Raw genomic sequence first — 18,566 nt, forward strand, 5'->3', positions numbered from 1 at the left:
TTATACGGTGAATCAAATAAAAAACAAACATGTGTGTGTGGGTGGGGTGATGATTTATGCTCTCTTTTTGCCCTTGCGGTCGTACTCTTCATCTTCATCGTCGCTAGCCTTTCTTTTACCTTTCTTGGCTTTGCTCAAGAAGGTATCTAAACCAAAGACGTCTTCCTTGGGAGCAGCAGATGATGCAACCATAGTCTCCTTTTCGAATTCCACAGGTCCACTGGATCCTTGACCACTACCTTCAGCACCAGCAAATCCTTTTCTCATGCCAAACTTGTCTTGATGGATACTCTTTTCCAATTCTTCTGCGTCTGTGCTGCCAAAGATGTCCGAATCGTTTTGATCGCCACGGAATCGATAGATCGACGAGGAGGTTTGGTTGAACAATGGTTTGTCGTACAAGCTGTAGGCTGTATCATGCATGATGATGAGATATTGGATTCTTCCTCTTTCCCCCTTTGACCATTACTTACATTCATCATCCTTAAATCCTGATCCAATGCCCGATGATTGATTGAAAAGGCGAGCATCAAACATGCTATCTTTGCTCATGGTAGGTTTGGCAAGACCCAATGCGATCTTTTCAGAGATGTCACGACCGGATTCACTATATGCATGCATGCGTGTGAATTTATACGAAATATACCAAATGAGGGGATATTTTACTTACCGAGCCAAGTGTTTTGCCTTTGCTTCTGTACCCATTCGACTCATACGCATTTCCCGTTCTCTTTGCTTTTGTCGTTCACGACGTAGACGGTCACGTTCACGTGCTCTTTCATCATCTTCTTCAACATCACGGCGTGCAGGTCGTCGACGTTCATCTTCACTTTCACTTTCACTGCCACTTGCTTCTTCAGAGTCATCGGAGGAATCATAATCCGGCATAAGAGATGCTGCTGTAGGACGATTGGCTGATGAAGGAGGTGCTGCTGCTGCTGATGTTGACGACGACGATGGCTTGAGACCAGCCCTATAAATAACAACCATCAATAAATGAATAACGTGTGAAGGATGTAAATGAAAAAAGACCACCTACCGTTCCTCACGTGCTTTTTGAGCCAAATCCCGTAATTTTTCCTCTTCAGCTTCCTTTTGTTTTTGTGCCAATTTCTGTTGCATGAGATTGCGTTGTCGAACTTCTTCACGAGCATGTCGATCAGCGGCATAGAGTGCTTCTGAGAACTTTGCAAAGTTGTCATTGATAGTGATTTCTTGTAAGCCACGGCCATCAGCAGCGAGACGTTTGTCGAGAGGAATGGTATAACCCTTTGTATTCTTCCAGTTGGAAATGCAAGGAGGAATGACCCACTCTGCTTGTTCCTTGGCTGTCAATTTGCGAGGAGGTGAATGCATGACAGGTGCTGGTGGAGAGGGTGGTCCACGAGGAATCTTTTTATGCTTGAAACTAGGTGGCTCCATTGGATCAACAGGCGCATCCACCATACGGATGATACGTTGCTTGGCGCCGGCGTTGAAGCTGTCATTGGCTAGATTGGTGGCAGGTGTGTATCGGATATAGGTGGGATCTTTGTTGGTACCACCGCTCGTCTGGACAACGTTCTTGGGTTGTGCTGCTTTGATCTTGACATTGACAATGCGTTCGAGAGCTGCCTTTGTCTTTTCAGCAACGCTTTGTACTTCTTCTTCACCGGGTCGATCCATAGCAATCTTTTCAACATCCACATCTTTGCGCTCCTTGAGTGGCACCATATCCTTGAGCGATGAATGGATAATACGATCATCACCATGTCCTTGTCGTGCAATCGCATCATATTTCACATTGCCTTCAGCATCCACTTGAAGTGTCAAGGCTCCTCCACTGCGTTCAGTAGGCTGCATATCTTTACGTCCCATATTCAAGGGATACTGTGCAATATGGATCTCTGGAAATGCACCACCATTGCCGAAATCTTCGGGTACTCGAGGTCGATAACCTCCTCGTTTGCCGTATGGAGGAATGCGATCGTTGGGGCGAGTCGTTGCAAGCTGATTCAACTTCTTTTCATATTGTGGTGCAGATGACGTGGGTGCTGATTCCACTGTCTGTTGACGAGGTTTCGGCAATAGACTATTATGAATCCATTAGTAAACGTCCAAATTCAACTTGATCATCCTCAAGTTACCTTGAGAGAGTGGCCATTGCAATGGATTGTGTGTAGGTTGGGTTGAATGGGTGTGTTTGGGAGAGGAGAGAAACGAATGTACAAATAACTCAAGTCCGACGAGAGAAGTGTTTGCCGTTTTAGGCTGGCCTTGGCCTTCCGATGACCTATGCTTGGCTGTAGCAGTGATCCCCAACCACTCTATATGATCTCCTTAATTAAACCATGGTCTATTCAAATACAATAAACACTCTTATAGTATACCCTCACTAGTAGTTAACAATGAAATAGCCGACATCTTTATTTCTTAGTAGGTTGCTTATCATCTCCATCTGAAGCACCTGTAGTGGGTAAACCAACATACACTTTGAACGTATCATAAATCAGCCATTGCAAGGCTGTTAGGGTACCGATCATAACAATACGAGGTCCCAAGCCACGCCATACACCTTTCCAACCGAGATCCTTGGCAATATCCATGACGGTCATTTGCTTTTGTCCTGAGGGTGCTTCTGGTAGGTTGTTTAATTTGGAGACAATCACATCAGCAGGATGTGAAACAGTGGCGCACAAAATGCCTGCAATGTAGCCGCCCATAAAGCTGACACCGAGCTATATACATCATCATGTTGAAAGTGAGTGAATCGAATACATAGTAATGGACTCCATCATCATCAACCTTACCTGTTGCATCTTGTTGTATTCAGATTTTGGTTTGCTTAGGCATGTCTTGTAAATCATTTCCACTGTGGCTTCAAAAGAGGCAAATTTCATCATGGTGTATGGGATCTGACGGCCCCACAAAGGTACAATGCCCTTGTAAAAGCCTTTCAAGCCTTCAGCAGCCTTGAGTTTTTGGAATCCTTCTTTTGCATTTCGTGCGAACGGTGGATAGGAGGTTTGCATGCGTACTTTGAGCGCTTCCCATGGGCATAAAAATATGTCAGCAACGAATTCGGCAGATGCCGATGCTGTAAGATAGAGAATGCCTCTGTACTTGTGGGCAGCTTCTTCACCCACGGCTTGGCCATATGTATATTTAAAGTACTCGTATAGACCGTATTTACCAGCACCCTGGAATGAGTAACCGATGGCAGTAGGACCAAGACCCACCAAGATACCACCAAAACCTTCAGCCTTGATAATGGTCTTCCAGCCATCAAAGATACCCTTGTAAAGGTCAGGTTTCACCTAAACGTTTGTAGGGGCTATGATAAGTATATTGCTATCGCATACACTATTGACGCGTTGGTGGTGCATGTATCATTTACCTGTAAGCGACATTTGACAAGGTCAAGGGGTGTCATGAGGGAGTGTGTTGGGCTATACATATAGACACACATTCGTGATGAATTGATTGTTTCCAAGTGATGCATAAAGCGCGTGTATGTATTACATACCCACATGCTAAGATACCGCCTAGCCCACAAGCCAAAAAGTACTTGTTGCTGTATAGCTCAATGGGTTGCTTTGGGGCCAAAGGTCTATGTTCTTGCACCGATGATATAAAGTATTTGTTGACAATAGAAGAAGAGGAAGACATGATATAAGTGTAGAGAGAAGAAGGGAAGGGCAAGATCGCGTGTGTTCTTATAAGTAATTCCTCGGTTTTTTATTTCACCCAGAATGCAGGTTTCACCCATGGCGCAAAACAATTACCGCTCTACTATCGCCTTATCTCTTGCATGGAAATCTTCCAACAGCCCGCCCGGGTCATGGTATAAAGTACTTTTCGGGGAATAGTTTAGCATGACAATGATGTCGTTCTTATGCCATCACCACCAATCCACCCACTGGGCTGTCTCATGTCTTCCCCTGGTATGGAGACATATCATGCAAAGCAACAAACAATGCAAAATGATGATATCGATGCTGAGACGAGTAATAGGATGATGGCACCTTTATATATGCCGCCTTTGAAGGAATGAATACAAATGATAAAAGGAAATAATGCTACTTTAAAATATTCGAGTCGTAGAGGGGGGATAGGTAGTAGCTATGATATGTGAGAGCTATACTTTCTATCACTTCCATCTCTTCTGTGAGTCACGGATAGCGCTTCATGAGTCATTGCTGGGCCTGTCAAAATCCAAGTTTCGCCCTTTTTGCTTTATCTCCACCCACTTACCTTCTCTATTGTCGTCGTTGTTCACAATGCCTTTCACACTTGAAAAGCTCATTCGTCCTAATATTCTTGCATTGCTTCCCTATCGTTGTGCACGCGATGACTACGATAGCGGTGTTCTTCTTGATGCCAACGAGAATGCTTACGGCCCTGCTCTTGCAAACCAAGTCGACGGCGATCTCAACCGTTATCCCGATCCATACCATGTGCGTGTCAAGGAACGCCTAATCAAGTATCGCAACCTTCCTTCGACCAACCAAGTCTTCCTCGGTGTTGGTTCTGATGAGGTTATTGACTTGGTGCTTCGTATCTGCTGTATTCCCGGCAAAGACAAGATCCTTATCACCCCACCTACCTATGGCATGTATTCCGTGTGTGCACAAATCAATGATGTGGGTGTTGTCAAATCAAACTTGGATGTGGAGAAGGGTGCCTTCCAAGTGCGTACAGACGATGTAAGTATATGCATGCATGTTGTTGTATTTGGGAAATAGAATCAGTCATTGATTGATGAGATGGTGCTATCCTATAGGTGATTGCCAAGATCAAAGCCGATCCTACCATCAAGGTGGTCTTTCTTTGTTCACCAGGCAACCCCACAGGCACATGCCTCAAGCACGATAGCATCCGAGAGATCCTTGAATCCGGTTATGAAGGTCTTGTGGTGGTCGATGAAGCCTATGTTGATTTCGTTGAGCAGGAGAATGGATCCGTTGCAAGCTGGACTTCCAAGTATCCCAATCTTTTGGTCATGCAAACTTTGAGCAAGAGCTTTGGTCTTGCTGGTATCCGGTAAGATGGATGATGAATGAATGATGGGAGGGATGTTGTCCTAACATGTTCTTTTCAGGTTGGGTATTGCTATTGCTGATAGTGCCCTTATTCAAATCCTCAACAACACCAAGGCCCCTTACAACATTGGTACGCCAAGCGCTCAAATCGCCTATGATGCTTTATCCCCCGAAGGTCTTGCCAAGATGAACGAATACCGCAGCGCCTTGATTGCTCAACGTAACGTCCTTATCCAGCAATTCCAAAACTTTAAGGTTCCTGGCCTCGGTCGCATTTTGGGTACCAACGATGCCAACTTTGTGTTGCTCGAGATCTTGGATAAGGATGGCAAGCCTTGCAACACTCGCTGTGAGAAGATATACAAGCTTATGGCTGAATCCAAGGATGTCGTCGTTCGTTTCCGTGGCAAGGAGTATGGATGCACTGGTTGTCTTCGTATTACCGTTGGCACAGAAGAAGAGAACAAGACCCTTGTCGAGCGATTGGAAGAAGCTCTCAATGAGACCGCCTAAGATTTCATACAATAGACATTTTACGATCTCTATACAACATCTCCTACGCTATCATCCCTGTCATTTCTTTACTGCATTAAAGCCAACATTGTGCTCACTGGATAAAGTTGTTCATTATTCACATTCTCATTTATTGGACTTTGATCGATTGATCACACAATGTGACCAAACATCGCCGGCTTTTGTTAGCGGGATGAACTAAGGATGGATAAATTAGGGAGTCATCGGGTGCTTATGGATGCTTGCTACTTACTAATGATGTAATGCTTGTGGTCGTTGTCAAGGCATTGGAAATCCCAAAGATGTTCTTGAGCATTACATCTCGGTTCCAAAAGGTACACAGTTTTGATTTCCACAAAGCAAGACGGAGATGATCGTTTATGGCATTGGTAGTACACCCCTTCAATAGCATAGAAATTGTATGAGACAATGGTCATATAGAGTGATAAGCAAAGCAACTTACTTCGGATACACGGTAATTACTGAAGGTGACCATCGCCAATCTCCATTTCTTGCTGCGGTTGAGCCCTCTATAGGGTTGATAACCCTGAACATTCGCCTTTCCATCCTTTGATGGCCCCAAAGCAATGAGCCGTATCTTGGTAGAAACTTGTTCGTAGCCTCTGGGTTTCCGGCAATGACCCAAACATCCATGGTTTAGCTTTATCTTGCCAAGGTGATCTGTTTTAAAGTATATAGTGTCTTGTGTAAGTGATGAATAACGGGTCCCGGTGCTGGGAGGGAATACAAGCCATGAATCCATGACTTGACGGAACTAGTATAAGGTTGTTCCTATCAAAGACAATAGTAAATTGGAAGATATGGCTACAACAGGTTCTGATGTACTCACCTTGTAATAGTTACAAGCAGTGATGTTGTCACCCAATTCTTGAAATCGAGGTCATTGCTATGCTTGGCGTCCAACGCTGCTTTGTTTACGGCCACCTCGACTCTTTGGCGCGTGCTTGTTAGAAAATAAATGTGGTATAGTGCTGGCATTCGTGAAGTGAAAGAGAACGAGATTAAGGGACTTTGCTCAATTTCAGCATCCAACGCTAGACCATGGAACGAATTTAGATTTGCGGATGCATCACGGGAAATAGCTATATCGAAAGCAACATTGTAATCTACATGAGACGGTGATTTATCAATCATTATGGTTAGGCTTTACCTTATTACAAGGATTCAATATGACAATGACGACCACGACAACAATGAGAGCAGGATAACAATGAAGCAACAAAACCTTGGACGTTTGAAATGGTAAGCAATCAAGGAAGTATGATAGAGAAAAGAGAGGCGTGGGATCATGATAGGCGTCGACACCATCCTTTTATTGTTTACGGTGGGCGTGGGGATTTCTGTGCTCGCCAAAAGTGATAAAATGTTTGTTGGGGGATGATACATTAGTCGATTGGAACATGAGCTGATAAAGCGATACCAGGATTAAGTCTGAAGAGCCTAGGTGTAATGTCGTCCATGCATGGTAGCCTGATTTATGCATCGGGTTCATCCTGAATAGGCTATGTGCTCAAGAAACCTTTTATCAAATCCCTTGCCTTTCCCATAATGTACCCTTTTTTAGAGTTCTCTGGTGTCATTGATACAACTTTATATATAACAGATCTAGTAAATCTAAGCAGACTTTTTGAATTCCTGCAAAGCACCTGCAAGACGAGCGACAGCTTCACGTCCTTCTTCAGGGGTAACGACAAGTGGGGGAACAATGCGGATGGTGTTGCAGCCAGCTGTCACCAAAAGCAAACCACGTTCACGAGCCATCTTGACAACGGGCGAAGGATCCTTGAACAACTCAACGCCCAAAAGCAAACCTTGACCACGAACCTCCTTGATGACATCAGGCATTTCAGCTTGAAGTGCCTTAAGATCACCCTTCAATGCATCACCCTTTTCCTGCACAGACTTGAGGAAGCTTTCATCGCTTATCCTTCCAAAGACATGGAGGGCCACACCGGTAGCAAGTGGGTTGCCACCAAAAGTGGTACCATGATCACCAGGCTTAATGATTTGAGACACCTTGTCACTGGATAAGACAGCACCAATGGGCACACCGTTGGCAAGCGGCTTGGCCATAGTCAAAAGATCAGGCTTGATGCCACCATGATGTTCGTGACCCCACAATTTACCCGTACGGCCAAGACCACACTATACATGTACCCAATGAGTAACCCGATCGATCCATATGTGCACTTTATAAAACATTACCTGAATTTCATCAAAGATCAACAATGCCTTCTTTTCATCACAACGCTTACGCAATGCTTCGAGGAATTCCTTGTTGGCTGAATGGATACCACCTTCGCCTTGGAAAGGTTCAATGATCACACCACATACATCATCGTCAATGGCATTGAGAGCAGCGTCGACATCATTGTAAGGAACGGATGAAAATCCAGGCACCAAAGGAGCGAATGGGATTTGGTATTTGGGATTGTAAGTGGCGGACAAAGCACCCATGGATCGACCGTGGAAACCATTTACAAAAGAGATAATCTTGGTCTTTTTGCCGTTCTCGCCTGCAATGTGTTTGCCCCATTTGCGAGCAAATTTCAATGCACCTTCGTTTGCCTCAGTTCCTGAATTGGCAAAGAAAATCTTGCTGGCCCAATCGCCACCATGTTGTTGCGTGGTCTTTACGATCTTTTCAGCAAGCAAGCCAGCCGTCTCGCTATAATACAAGTTGCTGGTGTGTACAAGTTTCTTGGCTTGCTCTTCCAATACCTTGGCGACTTGTGGATCGGCATGGCCCAAGGCAACAACAGCAATGCCGGCAGTGAAATCGAGATAGGCACGATCATCCGTATCATACACATAACAGCCTTGCCCACGGTTCAGTACAAGATCAGGTCGACCATAGGTGGACATGGTGTATTGGTTGAAACGTTGAACAGTCTCTTGTGTTGCTGGAGATACATTGGCATCAGGATGTGTAATCTATTGATACCATTCTATAAGACGTTGTGATATAGATTGAATGCATTTTCTTTTACCTCTGTCACTGGTTTGGGAAGACTACTCATAAACCGGACCTAGAGTGAACAAACGTAACGTGGGAACGGCGTGAGAAAAAACCACAAGCGTGGATCAGGTTCAATTATAAAGTACATTGGGCTTGGCACCATGTCGAGAAAGTGTAGAGGCAACAAGACGAGTCGATCGGTGGAATCGGTGCATGGGTGTGAAAGCGGGGGTAGAAGAAAGAGGATTGACAACAAGTGGGTTGTCTGGAAAATGATCGCCTTTTATCGGACTGCTCCTATGAGTCACCTTGATGTGGCCTAGCATGGTTACCCCCCCCCCAGATAAGGTGCATGCATACAACTACAATTACAGGGTAGATATATGATCAATTCACTACATCTTGATATGCATTCATCTTTTGTCATTAGCTTTTAGGTACCCACTTTGAATTTGCATATCCCTGTTTCAGTGCTGAGTTGTTGACATGGCAACCATAATGTCCATCATCATGCTAATCTCTCATCTATATCACATGCATAGCCATATTGTGCGCACACTATCAACGCTGGTCACTGCATCGGCATCGTCATTGGGGTCGTAGTAGTAACGTGGGGCTAAATGATTGTGTACCGATAACATACCCAATAAACACGCACTTTATGGGGTGTTGCTATTAAGTTTGATGTGGGAAAGAATCCTTTGTGCGTCTGATGGGGTTACAACGCTCGCTATTCTTTCCCACGACAACTTTGGCTGTCAGAGATCATGAACCAAATTTATGCAAGCTGGGTCTGTAATCTCGCATGGTGATCATTCATCACATTCTTTGTACAGTTACACGACCTTCAGCCATTGTCTGCTTTTCAATTATCGGAGGAGGAGGTGCAGATTACTACAACATGTTCATGTATAGCCAACTCATCACCACATGTCGATCACGTCAATAATAAGATAATACAAAAAGCTACTTTTAATCTATTACTGCAATTGAGTCCATAGCAATTCGGCTTGTTCAACTGCTTCTTTAGGTCTATCTTTAAAGTACACAAAATGGCCCTATCAGGTACAGGTGAGTGATTGCCTTCTCTTTAGCCCTCCCTTCCAATGGCATACATACCTGTAATCCAGCTGTGCTGATATCCTTGTCGGCAATACGCTGCACAAATGCATCCTCCAATGCCTTTTCATCATCGCCATAGAATCGTCGGAACATGTTGCGAATCTGTAGTTCTGTTGCATTGCCGAGAAACTCTTTGAGATCAACGCGTCCTGGTCGAATCAAGGCTGGATCCAAATTCTCAACATGGTTGGTGGTCAAAAAGATGATGCGTTCCTCTGCCGATGCCACACCATCTAGAGCATTCAATAAACCGCTAAAAGTGATCATTGACTGGTATCTATATATATATACATATCATCATGAGTCATCATTAGTATATGTATGTGTATATGCCATGGTTGTGTGTCTTACCCTTGGTTGTCTGATTGTTTACGTTTTGTAAAGGCTGCATCGATATCTTCCAGCAACATGATGCTTCGTTCAGGTACATTGCTTAGTAAATGATTCAGACGATCATCGGTGAGACCTCGTTCCGATAAATTGAGAATGCAAATGTTGTATTCGAGCTCGCCCTAAAAATGAGAGCCAATGTTCAGCATCCATCATCTCGATATCAAAATACTACTTACTGCAAGGGCTTGGATAAAGCTACTTTTGCCCGATCCAGGAGGACCATACAAGAGGTAACCACGTCGATAGGGAATACCTTTCAACATCCAAATGAATTCTTTGTTTGAACAATGGATCCCTCTCCCCCCCCACTTTCTGTAAAGACTTACCTCGTTCATTGTACCATTTTCCATTACCAATAAAGGCCTTGACATCATCCACAATGCGTTCCTTGATACCAGCATCAAGAATGACCGATTCGAGCATGCGCCGTCTACGTGGCATACCAAAGGGACGCCATTCATGGCCATACGAGGTATAAATGACGGTTTTTCCTTCTTGCTTTTTGAGTGCCATGGCTTGTGCTTCTTCGAGTAGCTCTGTAAACACGTGACGATCCCTTGACAGTGTGGTGATGGTGATGGTTTCCCAGGGACTGCCGGTTGTCAAATCCATCATTTTGCCATCCCGTTGTCGTTGCACCTTCATCCATGCACCATGCCATCGGAAATAATGGATACCAGGACCAGGTACCAATCCAAACGTGGTGGTGATACTGCCATTATCATGTTGCTTGTAGGAGGTCTCCACAGCTAAATGTTGCATGCGTCGCTTGGGTGATTGTTGTGCCATCCATTGCAGGAACCATAAATACGACTTGTCCTTGGAAGGAATCTCGAGTGTCACCAAGAGACGACGTTGTACATAGGCTGCACCAAGATTCAATCCTTGTCGAAGCACCGTCAAAGCAGCTCCCACACCAATAAGACCAAAACCTGCAGAAAAGTAAGGGTTCGAAGTAATGTTGCTGAAAAGACCACCCTTGCTATTGTCATGGGTCGTAATGGGCTGCTGTTGTTGATCCATCATGGGCAATGCACTTGGATCGTCCGTCATGGTGCCTGATGCAGGTGAAGACGTCTGCTGCAATGCTGGAAATGCCGGCATTGGTGTTATTGTATGTATGTGTGTGTATGTGTTGGTGTCAAAGCTGAGAAGTAAATCCAAAAGCAGCCCATCTATCCCCACCCGATCCATGCTAATAAATCAGCCACCCATCCATTCAACCCAAAAGATCATGTTTAAAAGTAATGAAATTCATTGTTGGATAATATTGAACTTGGAAGATCTGGATCTCCTTCAGGGGCAGGGAAAAAGTAATCAGCTTGGTTATTGTACATGTCCAAAGTGGAGGAGGGTAATGCGGGTGTTGGTATATCGAGAAGTCCATATCCAGTAGGTGGTGGTGGTGGTGGTGGTGAGGATGATGAAGACGTATTGTTGTTGTTGTTGGTGGTGGTGGTAGTGTTAGTTGACGTTTGCTGTTGTTGCTGTCGTTGTTGTTGCCTGCGTCTGGAAGATGATGGAGATGATGAAGCTCGACGGCGTGTTGTGCCATCCGAGTGAAATGCAATAAATGTAAATGGCTGACTCGTGGTAGCACTGCTACTACTACTACTTGAATCTGTTGACGTCTTGTAGGGTGATGACATTACTTGTATTGAGCCATGATGATCATTTGCAGCAGTGCTTGTTGTTGTTGTTGCCATGGATGTGGTGGTGGGTTGTTGCTGTTGAGACGTCATGGTGATGGTTGATGCATATCCAGATACAATCGATTGCGATCGTTGATGGTATCTTGCCTTGAGATACTCCAATGTCCTTGATAGCATTGAAGCTTGATGGATATTGTTTGCAATAATAGGAAGCGAATCCAATCGAGCCATCGTCTTGTCAAATGATATTTCGCTAAATATAGTAGTCCTTCGATCCGACTCATGTGAGGAAGCATTCGCCAGATGAATACGCAAGGCCATCACCACAACATGCAACGTGGGCGGCGACATTGATAATTGAATCAGCTCAGAGTGTGGAATGGTATACACCACATAGCTGATAATGATGGCAGCAAGGAAACATATTTCAAATGACGGGCGTGCAAAGGGTGCCTTGGTTCCACTATCCTGGTTGACAAATGGGCGGTGTGCCTGAATAAGGTTGTGCATGAAATACAGCGCCTCTAAGCCATTCATCCTACTCTTCGTCGTTTGCGATCCCCGGATATTGGCAAGGTACTCTTCCAAGGGATGGCATTCAGAACTAAGCCATGTGTCGACTGTGGACATGGTCGCATTCGTCTGCAAATGAAAAATGTCAATGATGATGAGCTATCGCATGATAATGTTGCCTATGTACCTTGAAGGCTCCAGGTAATTGTGTTTGTACGCTGTAATTGTAACGTATAATTTTCCCAGCAATGTTGCTCATGACGGTCATGTATCGAAGACTCTTGATATAATCAGCTGTATATTCATCATCCTCGCTTGCAACGTATTCTGGTAAGGGGATGTCACTACAATAAAAAAATGAGCCCATGCTGTGGAAATGGCATGATGATCATGATACTACTTACATGTCCTTTTCATCGAGAATGGAAGGTCTTCCATAGGTCATACTCATTGTGCGTTCAGTCACCAACAATGACCAAAAGGTGCGAATGCACCATTGTGCTTCCAAATCATTCTCCTTTTGGCGGAATCGAAAAATCCGATGAAGACCCATATCAATGGCTAGACGTACAGCTTCACCCACTAAGAGCCATGCACGCGTGAGATGCTTTTCCAATTTGCTATGCTCCAATTGATTGGCGATGATCACTAACGCAAGCACGGTGCTGAAATGGGGTGTATCATAGTATTCGTCACGATGCTTTAAAGCCATATGCAAAAAGTGCTGGCTCAAACTTGGATCAATCGCTGCTGCCAAAGGAGGAGGGTTGTTGTTGTTGTTGCCATGAGACGATGCTGCTGTTGCTATGGCACGTGCAAATAAGGCGTAAAAAAAGAGAGGCGAGAGCGTGGAAGGTTGACCTGTGCGACAATGATCGAGTTCGATGAAAATTCGATGTTTACCAAGGATCGAAGGGAAAAACGGATCCACTTTGGCACAATAATACTCCACAAGCATGGATTGCATTTCAATCGATAGATTCGGAATCTCGAGTGGCGGAAACACGGATGATGTTGCTGGAAGAAGGGATGATGCCATGTTGGCATTGTTGACATAAAAAGATGTTTCACCCATAAAGTGACCTGATGGATCAATTGACATGCAATGCTGTGCAGGACAATTTGTTGTAGTGGGAGGAGATGCCATAGGTGTGGATGGGTTGTATGTCATTGGAGGAGCCACGTTGACAGGAGGAGTGGATGATGTAGTAGACGTCGTCGTAGTCGTCGTAGCAGCATTGAATCGATCCATTCTAAAGGATTGGTGTTGTTGTTGTTGTTGTATACGTGGACTGGGTTCAGGAGGTGTCGGCAATGGCACGTCGTTTTGTGGTGGTGGCGGTGGAGACGCGGTGGAAGGTCGTAAAGGAGCTGATACCCCTGGTGCATAGCGACACTCGTGTCGTTGTTTGACACAAGTCCCACAAGGCAAGTACCCATCGCAACCCGTTTTGCGTTTTCGACATCGCTCGCAAGCATTGGCGACCTTGATTTTCTTGGCGGATTTGGTTGTACCAGGTAAGGGTGAATCGACACCTTCAAAAGCTCTGATAATAAGTCCGGCACCTGTATTGTGTTGAATGCTGACCTCCTCGTGAGACAAGTCGTTGAGAATGTGCTTGGCCAATGTTCGCAGAATGTCCAATGTACGAAAACGGAGGGGGGCAGGGTCTTCAAACATCAAGCCTGTTGATACAACAAGTGTAATAGAGCGTGGTGCATCAAACTCGGAAAAAGGTACCACAGAAGAAATGTGGAAAGATACCCACCCAACCAACAAGATCCTCGCTTTCATTTTATATCATGATGATCGCTAGTTACGCCGTTCACATGATTTGATTTCCCGGATGATACAAATCACCCTAGCAACGGGGCTACTTGCCAAGAGAAAAGAGAGACAGAGACAGAGAGAGCAAGAGAAGAGATCAAGGTGTCACATACATACATGGATAATGTTTTTCCTCCTTCAAGTGATGTTTATCCATTTCGTAATAAAAACTTGGCACGCACACGGTAATCTATTGAATCACGCAGTATATGCATGAGAAGTGCTCTACGCAAAAGGATGATTGGATGGGAATGGATCTACTCTTATCGTGATACGAACTTCCAAGTTAGCACTTTTACAGATAGAATCCCACTACTACTACTATTGTCACTGCTGTCAACATTGCTTCTTCTTTATCTAGCGTAAACTGGCAAAACTAAAAAAAATAAAGTCTATATCGTCATAGCCAAGCTACTTGGCAGTTTTTTTTCTGAGCCCTTGCTCAGCCGTTCAATTCAAGCTTTTCACACATAGTCTTGGCTTGCACTACAATTATAGGTTACACAGCCATGGTAATAGCATTCCTTCACCGACAATCGCGTTCATCAAATCTGAGAAATTGACATTGACCCATACAAAGCATCAACAAGGGAAATGAACGGGCATCTTTAGTATGAAAACAAAGAAAATGGGATGATCACCATGCATTGAACTTATCATATATATATATACATCGACGACACCAACATACACATACACACACACACACAACACGCAAACGAAAAGCAAAATGTAAAAAGAGAAGGAAAAAGAAAAGAGACAGCCAACGATGGATCAATACAAAAGCATAAGCGTCAAGGAGTCATCATTGTCATTGGACTTTGTTTCGACCTCCAAGACTTGTTCCTCGGGCATATCGCTTACGACCGTATCGTCGATCTGTACAACCACATCTTCTTTACCAGCCACGCGGCGAACGACCTCCTTAATTTGACTGCTGTTTTCATGTCCCATTTTGCTGGCGAGCTTGTCCTTCAAGTCTTCCACAGTCAATTCCTCGAGATAAATGGCACGATGCAGGTGCTCATTGGGCAACTTTGCAAATAGGCATAATTCTAGTAGTATCATAAAAGGAGTTGGTCGAATGGCATCATCATGCTACCTATAAAAGGTGACAAAACTTACTTGCTGTACGACGCCGTTGCTGAGGAACATAGGATGGGTCCATATCTGTCACTGTTGGAGGCATAAAATAAGGCTGCTGATGCTGTGCTGCTGCTGATGAGGGTGGTGGTGGAATAGTAACACCACCACCAGGTGTCATGTCATAAGGTCGTTTAACACCAACGCCTTGGGTGGTGGTAGTGGGGGTCATAGGTAACGATGATACAGTAGTATGCTCGTTAAATCGTCGATAGTGATCATGGTATTGTTGTTGTTGTTGCTGCAATAGATGGTGGGGATGTGTTAATGGTGGGGGTGAGGATGATGCAAAGGCACAAAGGACCGTGTAGGGCTGCGTTTGCAAATACCCTAACCACATTGGATGGGGTTCACCATTTTTGCCTATCATCATGATGGCGTTAAGTTACTACTACTCCTTGTATAATAAGGATCATTCATTGTTGTCTTACCACGTAACTTTTCTAATTGCTTTTCAATATGACGTGCATCGTCCTTGTTTTTTCGTTCGGCTCCCTTTTTTTTTTGGAGAATAAAATGAGATTCAATGATGCAAGACAATGAAAATTGTTGTCATGCGAGGACATTACCTTATCCCGAAAGAGCTTGATTTGGCAATAACATCGTTCCAATGGTGTTGATTCGGCGGCAACGGCTTGTGAGGCGACGTGTAAACGCAGCGGAATACCCTTGACACCTTTGATACGAGAGAAATCGGTGGACAAAAAGTTGAATCGAATGTTGATAGATACGCCAGCTTTGCCATTCCATCGAAAAGAGATACCATCAAAGTAAGGACATTCGATATTGTAAACGCCATTGCTATGCGTTGTATCTATGTATCGTTTAGTGAGTGGTGTGATCTGTTGTCAGCCATTCATTCATTCATCACTTACCAATGTCTATAGCACGTGCATTGTCAGGATCTTTTTGCTGGCTCAACCAAAACTTCCAAAAGTCAACAGCGACTTTTCGATGCGACTCGTCATGGAACATGATGCTGACGGTGGTCGAGATGTCACCTTCAAATTCCTCTGCATCTGTTATGCTTAACCCATACATTTGGCCTACATGGTATGTATGACAACATGTTTATACACGTACGATCATTTGTGCTTTGGCAATGCTGCTGCTCTCTCACCTTTGTTTAGATAAGTCAGTGGTAAATCCTCGCTCTTTTGTGCTGCTGCAGTAGGAGCTAGATTTTTATAATGAAGGATCGTCATTGTTAATGAGCACCGATATGAGTCATGTGGATGCATCTAAATGTTGAATGCACAAAGATGGTCATTTACCTTCCAATATAACTTCATATCGCATGTTGCTAACAAGGATGAGCAATTAGCGAAGGGGGCAAAGACGCGTTACACAATCCTTACTTTGAAAATGGAGCGGCGGATGACGAAGGACAGCTGGAGGGTGGCGATGGAACCACTGACATAGTCGATGTTGAAGAAATGTGCGATCGAGGAGACGAATATGAATATGGTGGTGGATGATTAAAAGGTGGATGCTGATGATGTTGATGCTGTTCCATGTTATATGGAATCAGCGGTGACGATGTTGGGCTTGGGAAAAAAAGCGGTGATGAGGTGGTGATATAGCTGTGTTTGGTGGAAAGAGAACTAGGATGCAGTTGTCTGCTGAAGGATTGGCTTTTATATAGGGGTGAATATACTTTTATGGATACCTTTTGCATTGGCAACTTTTGCAAGTATGTATCTCTCTCTACCTTTCAGTAGTGTATCCAAAAGTTGGTGGTGGCGGGATCGGACCGAAAGATGATGATGACGACGACGTTGAAGATGCGGTTGGTGATGGATAAGGAAGATTATGATTCATGCTAATAAAGGAACAAAGAGCCAAATTGACGACAAGTGCTCATCCAGCTTGGACAAGTTTGATTCAAGTGAGCACAACAAAAAAGGGGAGAGCGAGAGAGAAAAAGAGAAAAAGAGAAAAACGAAAAGAGAGCGAAAAAAACAATAACTTAAAAAAAACTTGAACGAATCGCCTTGATAAGGCAACGTCTCTCCCACCACCGCCCATTCGCTTGGTCGAGATCCTCTCTATACATGTGCACACGGCTGCTTTTGATGTTTGTTTACCTTGTATATCACCTCGCCTCACTGCCATCATAGGGGGTAACTACTTTTTACTAGGTGATGTGTGTGTATACTTTGATGATTGATCGATCGTGTTGTCAGGGATAGCTGGTGTTTTTGCATGATGGTACGTCCTACGTGGATGGCAATCTTTGTTGACAAACAAGCTCTTTGTTCAACAGAAAACTAGCCTCAGGCTTGTTTGGGTAACCTTGTCAAAAGGTGATGGGAACCCAAAATGACACCGCAATGCTCCCAGACTAGTGGTTACTTTGGGGTTGTTTATCATGCAATGATGTTCCACATGCATTCATGCGATATCCCTGATAGACATTGGATACAAAGTCGTAAAGCTTCTTGATGCATTACGTCGTGTGAATGGGATGCCAAAGATGAAATCTTGGAAAGTTATCTCTTGACACCGACTTTTTTTGTGTATCCATCAATAAATGAGACCTTATGGTTACGCAGTGTTACCCTCGCGATGTCTGTGTGTGGTTACAATATGCGAGGCATCGTGGGGATATCACGATGATGTCCGTGTACACCCATGCATATAGTTTTTCTTGTTGCTCTTTTTCGTGAGGATTGAATTTACTACTCGTAGATCGATTTCGTGTACTTCGGAGAATCTACGCCGCCGCGCGCTCAAAAAGTGCAGCGCTATGTGCTGTCGTGCCGTCATCCATGTTGTGTTTTGTGCTACCTGTTGAGCACAGACGTTAGCACGCTTCATTTTCCTTGTTTGGGGTATAGCTGCTAGTCCAGTATTCGGGACCACCGCAAAGAGCCGCTGCTGTGGGCTGATGTGCAAAACTTGACATTTTTCATTTTACTGGGGATGCCTTTATCGTACGATTTTCTCGAATCAATATTAAAGTACTTTTGTAAACTACATCATGTTGATTGTAACATGTCAACATGCAACACCTTTTATGTCATAACATCTCCAACAATATGCATCACACGTCAAATGACGTCAAAACAAAGATACAAGGTACATACTAGGGCGGATTGGGGAATGAAGGCGGTGAGTTAGAATAGCGAACTCCATCTGGGTTCTATTGTCATAGCAACGGTTGCCGATGATTTTGGCTATGCAAGAGGTTGCCAATGAGCGGGCTTAAATGTTGCACCCATCAACATCCACAACGACCCCAACGTATGATTGAACCTATATATGACGTTGCATAAATAGAAAAAGAGGATTGACAATAGGGATATTTATTATCGATGCTTACAATGGCGGTTGGCATCAACTACTCGAACGTATTCGTGCGTGTGTATTAAGAGGGACAAGAAAAGGAAAAAAGTAAC

General features: G+C 44.2%; 7 protein-coding genes across 7 annotated transcripts; 1 reads left to right on the forward strand and 6 right to left on the reverse strand.

Moving 5' to 3' along the window:
- Nucleotides 1-54: 54 nt before the first annotated feature.
- O0I10_004122 (uncharacterized protein) lies at nt 55-2,143 on the reverse strand (the record flags this gene model as incomplete). The annotated part of the gene is made up of 5 exons (XM_058484185.1): nt 55-410; nt 474-607; nt 671-973; nt 1,040-2,071; nt 2,127-2,143. The coding sequence occupies 5 exons, from the start codon at nt 2,141-2,143 to the stop codon at nt 55-57; spliced, it is 1,842 nt and encodes a 613-aa protein (XP_058345173.1).
- Nucleotides 2,144-2,405: 262 nt separating this feature from the next.
- On the reverse strand, nt 2,406-3,648 carry O0I10_004123 (uncharacterized protein; the record flags this gene model as incomplete). Its single annotated transcript, XM_058484186.1, has 4 exons — nt 2,406-2,717; nt 2,790-3,296; nt 3,377-3,428; nt 3,506-3,648. 4 exons carry the CDS (start codon nt 3,646-3,648, stop codon nt 2,406-2,408), a joined length of 1,014 nt encoding a protein of 337 aa, XP_058345174.1.
- A 611-nt stretch (nt 3,649-4,259) lies between these two features.
- Nucleotides 4,260-5,534, forward strand: O0I10_004124 (histidinol-phosphate transaminase; the record flags this gene model as incomplete). Its single annotated transcript, XM_058484187.1, has 3 exons — nt 4,260-4,685; nt 4,763-5,022; nt 5,081-5,534. 3 exons carry the CDS (start codon nt 4,260-4,262, stop codon nt 5,532-5,534), a joined length of 1,140 nt encoding a protein of 379 aa, XP_058345175.1.
- A 1,635-nt stretch (nt 5,535-7,169) lies between these two features.
- On the reverse strand, nt 7,170-8,729 carry O0I10_004125 (uncharacterized protein; the record flags this gene model as incomplete). The annotated part of the gene is made up of 4 exons (XM_058484188.1): nt 7,170-7,700; nt 7,761-8,489; nt 8,546-8,584; nt 8,661-8,729. The coding sequence occupies 4 exons, from the start codon at nt 8,727-8,729 to the stop codon at nt 7,170-7,172; spliced, it is 1,368 nt and encodes a 455-aa protein (XP_058345176.1).
- Nucleotides 8,730-9,494: 765 nt separating this feature from the next.
- Nucleotides 9,495-11,133, reverse strand: O0I10_004126 (uncharacterized protein; the record flags this gene model as incomplete). The annotated part of the gene is made up of 5 exons (XM_058484189.1): nt 9,495-9,572; nt 9,634-9,913; nt 9,988-10,148; nt 10,206-10,282; nt 10,356-11,133. 5 exons carry the CDS (start codon nt 11,131-11,133, stop codon nt 9,495-9,497), a joined length of 1,374 nt encoding a protein of 457 aa, XP_058345177.1.
- A 134-nt stretch (nt 11,134-11,267) lies between these two features.
- O0I10_004127 (uncharacterized protein) lies at nt 11,268-13,875 on the reverse strand (the record flags this gene model as incomplete). The annotated part of the gene is made up of 3 exons (XM_058484190.1): nt 11,268-12,323; nt 12,382-12,538; nt 12,599-13,875. The coding sequence occupies 3 exons, from the start codon at nt 13,873-13,875 to the stop codon at nt 11,268-11,270; spliced, it is 2,490 nt and encodes an 829-aa protein (XP_058345178.1).
- Nucleotides 13,876-14,796: 921 nt separating this feature from the next.
- On the reverse strand, nt 14,797-16,585 carry O0I10_004128 (uncharacterized protein; the record flags this gene model as incomplete). The annotated part of the gene is made up of 8 exons (XM_058484191.1): nt 14,797-15,077; nt 15,148-15,528; nt 15,597-15,660; nt 15,735-15,979; nt 16,041-16,211; nt 16,286-16,342; nt 16,440-16,468; nt 16,524-16,585. 8 exons carry the CDS (start codon nt 16,583-16,585, stop codon nt 14,797-14,799), a joined length of 1,290 nt encoding a protein of 429 aa, XP_058345179.1.
- Between the last annotated feature and the right edge of the window lie 1,981 nt (nt 16,586-18,566).

This window comes from Lichtheimia ornata (assembly GCF_029851405.1).
Source record: "Lichtheimia ornata isolate CBS 291.66 chromosome Unknown scaffold00014, whole genome shotgun sequence".
NCBI lineage: Eukaryota > Fungi > Mucoromycota > Mucoromycetes > Mucorales > Lichtheimiaceae > Lichtheimia > Lichtheimia ornata.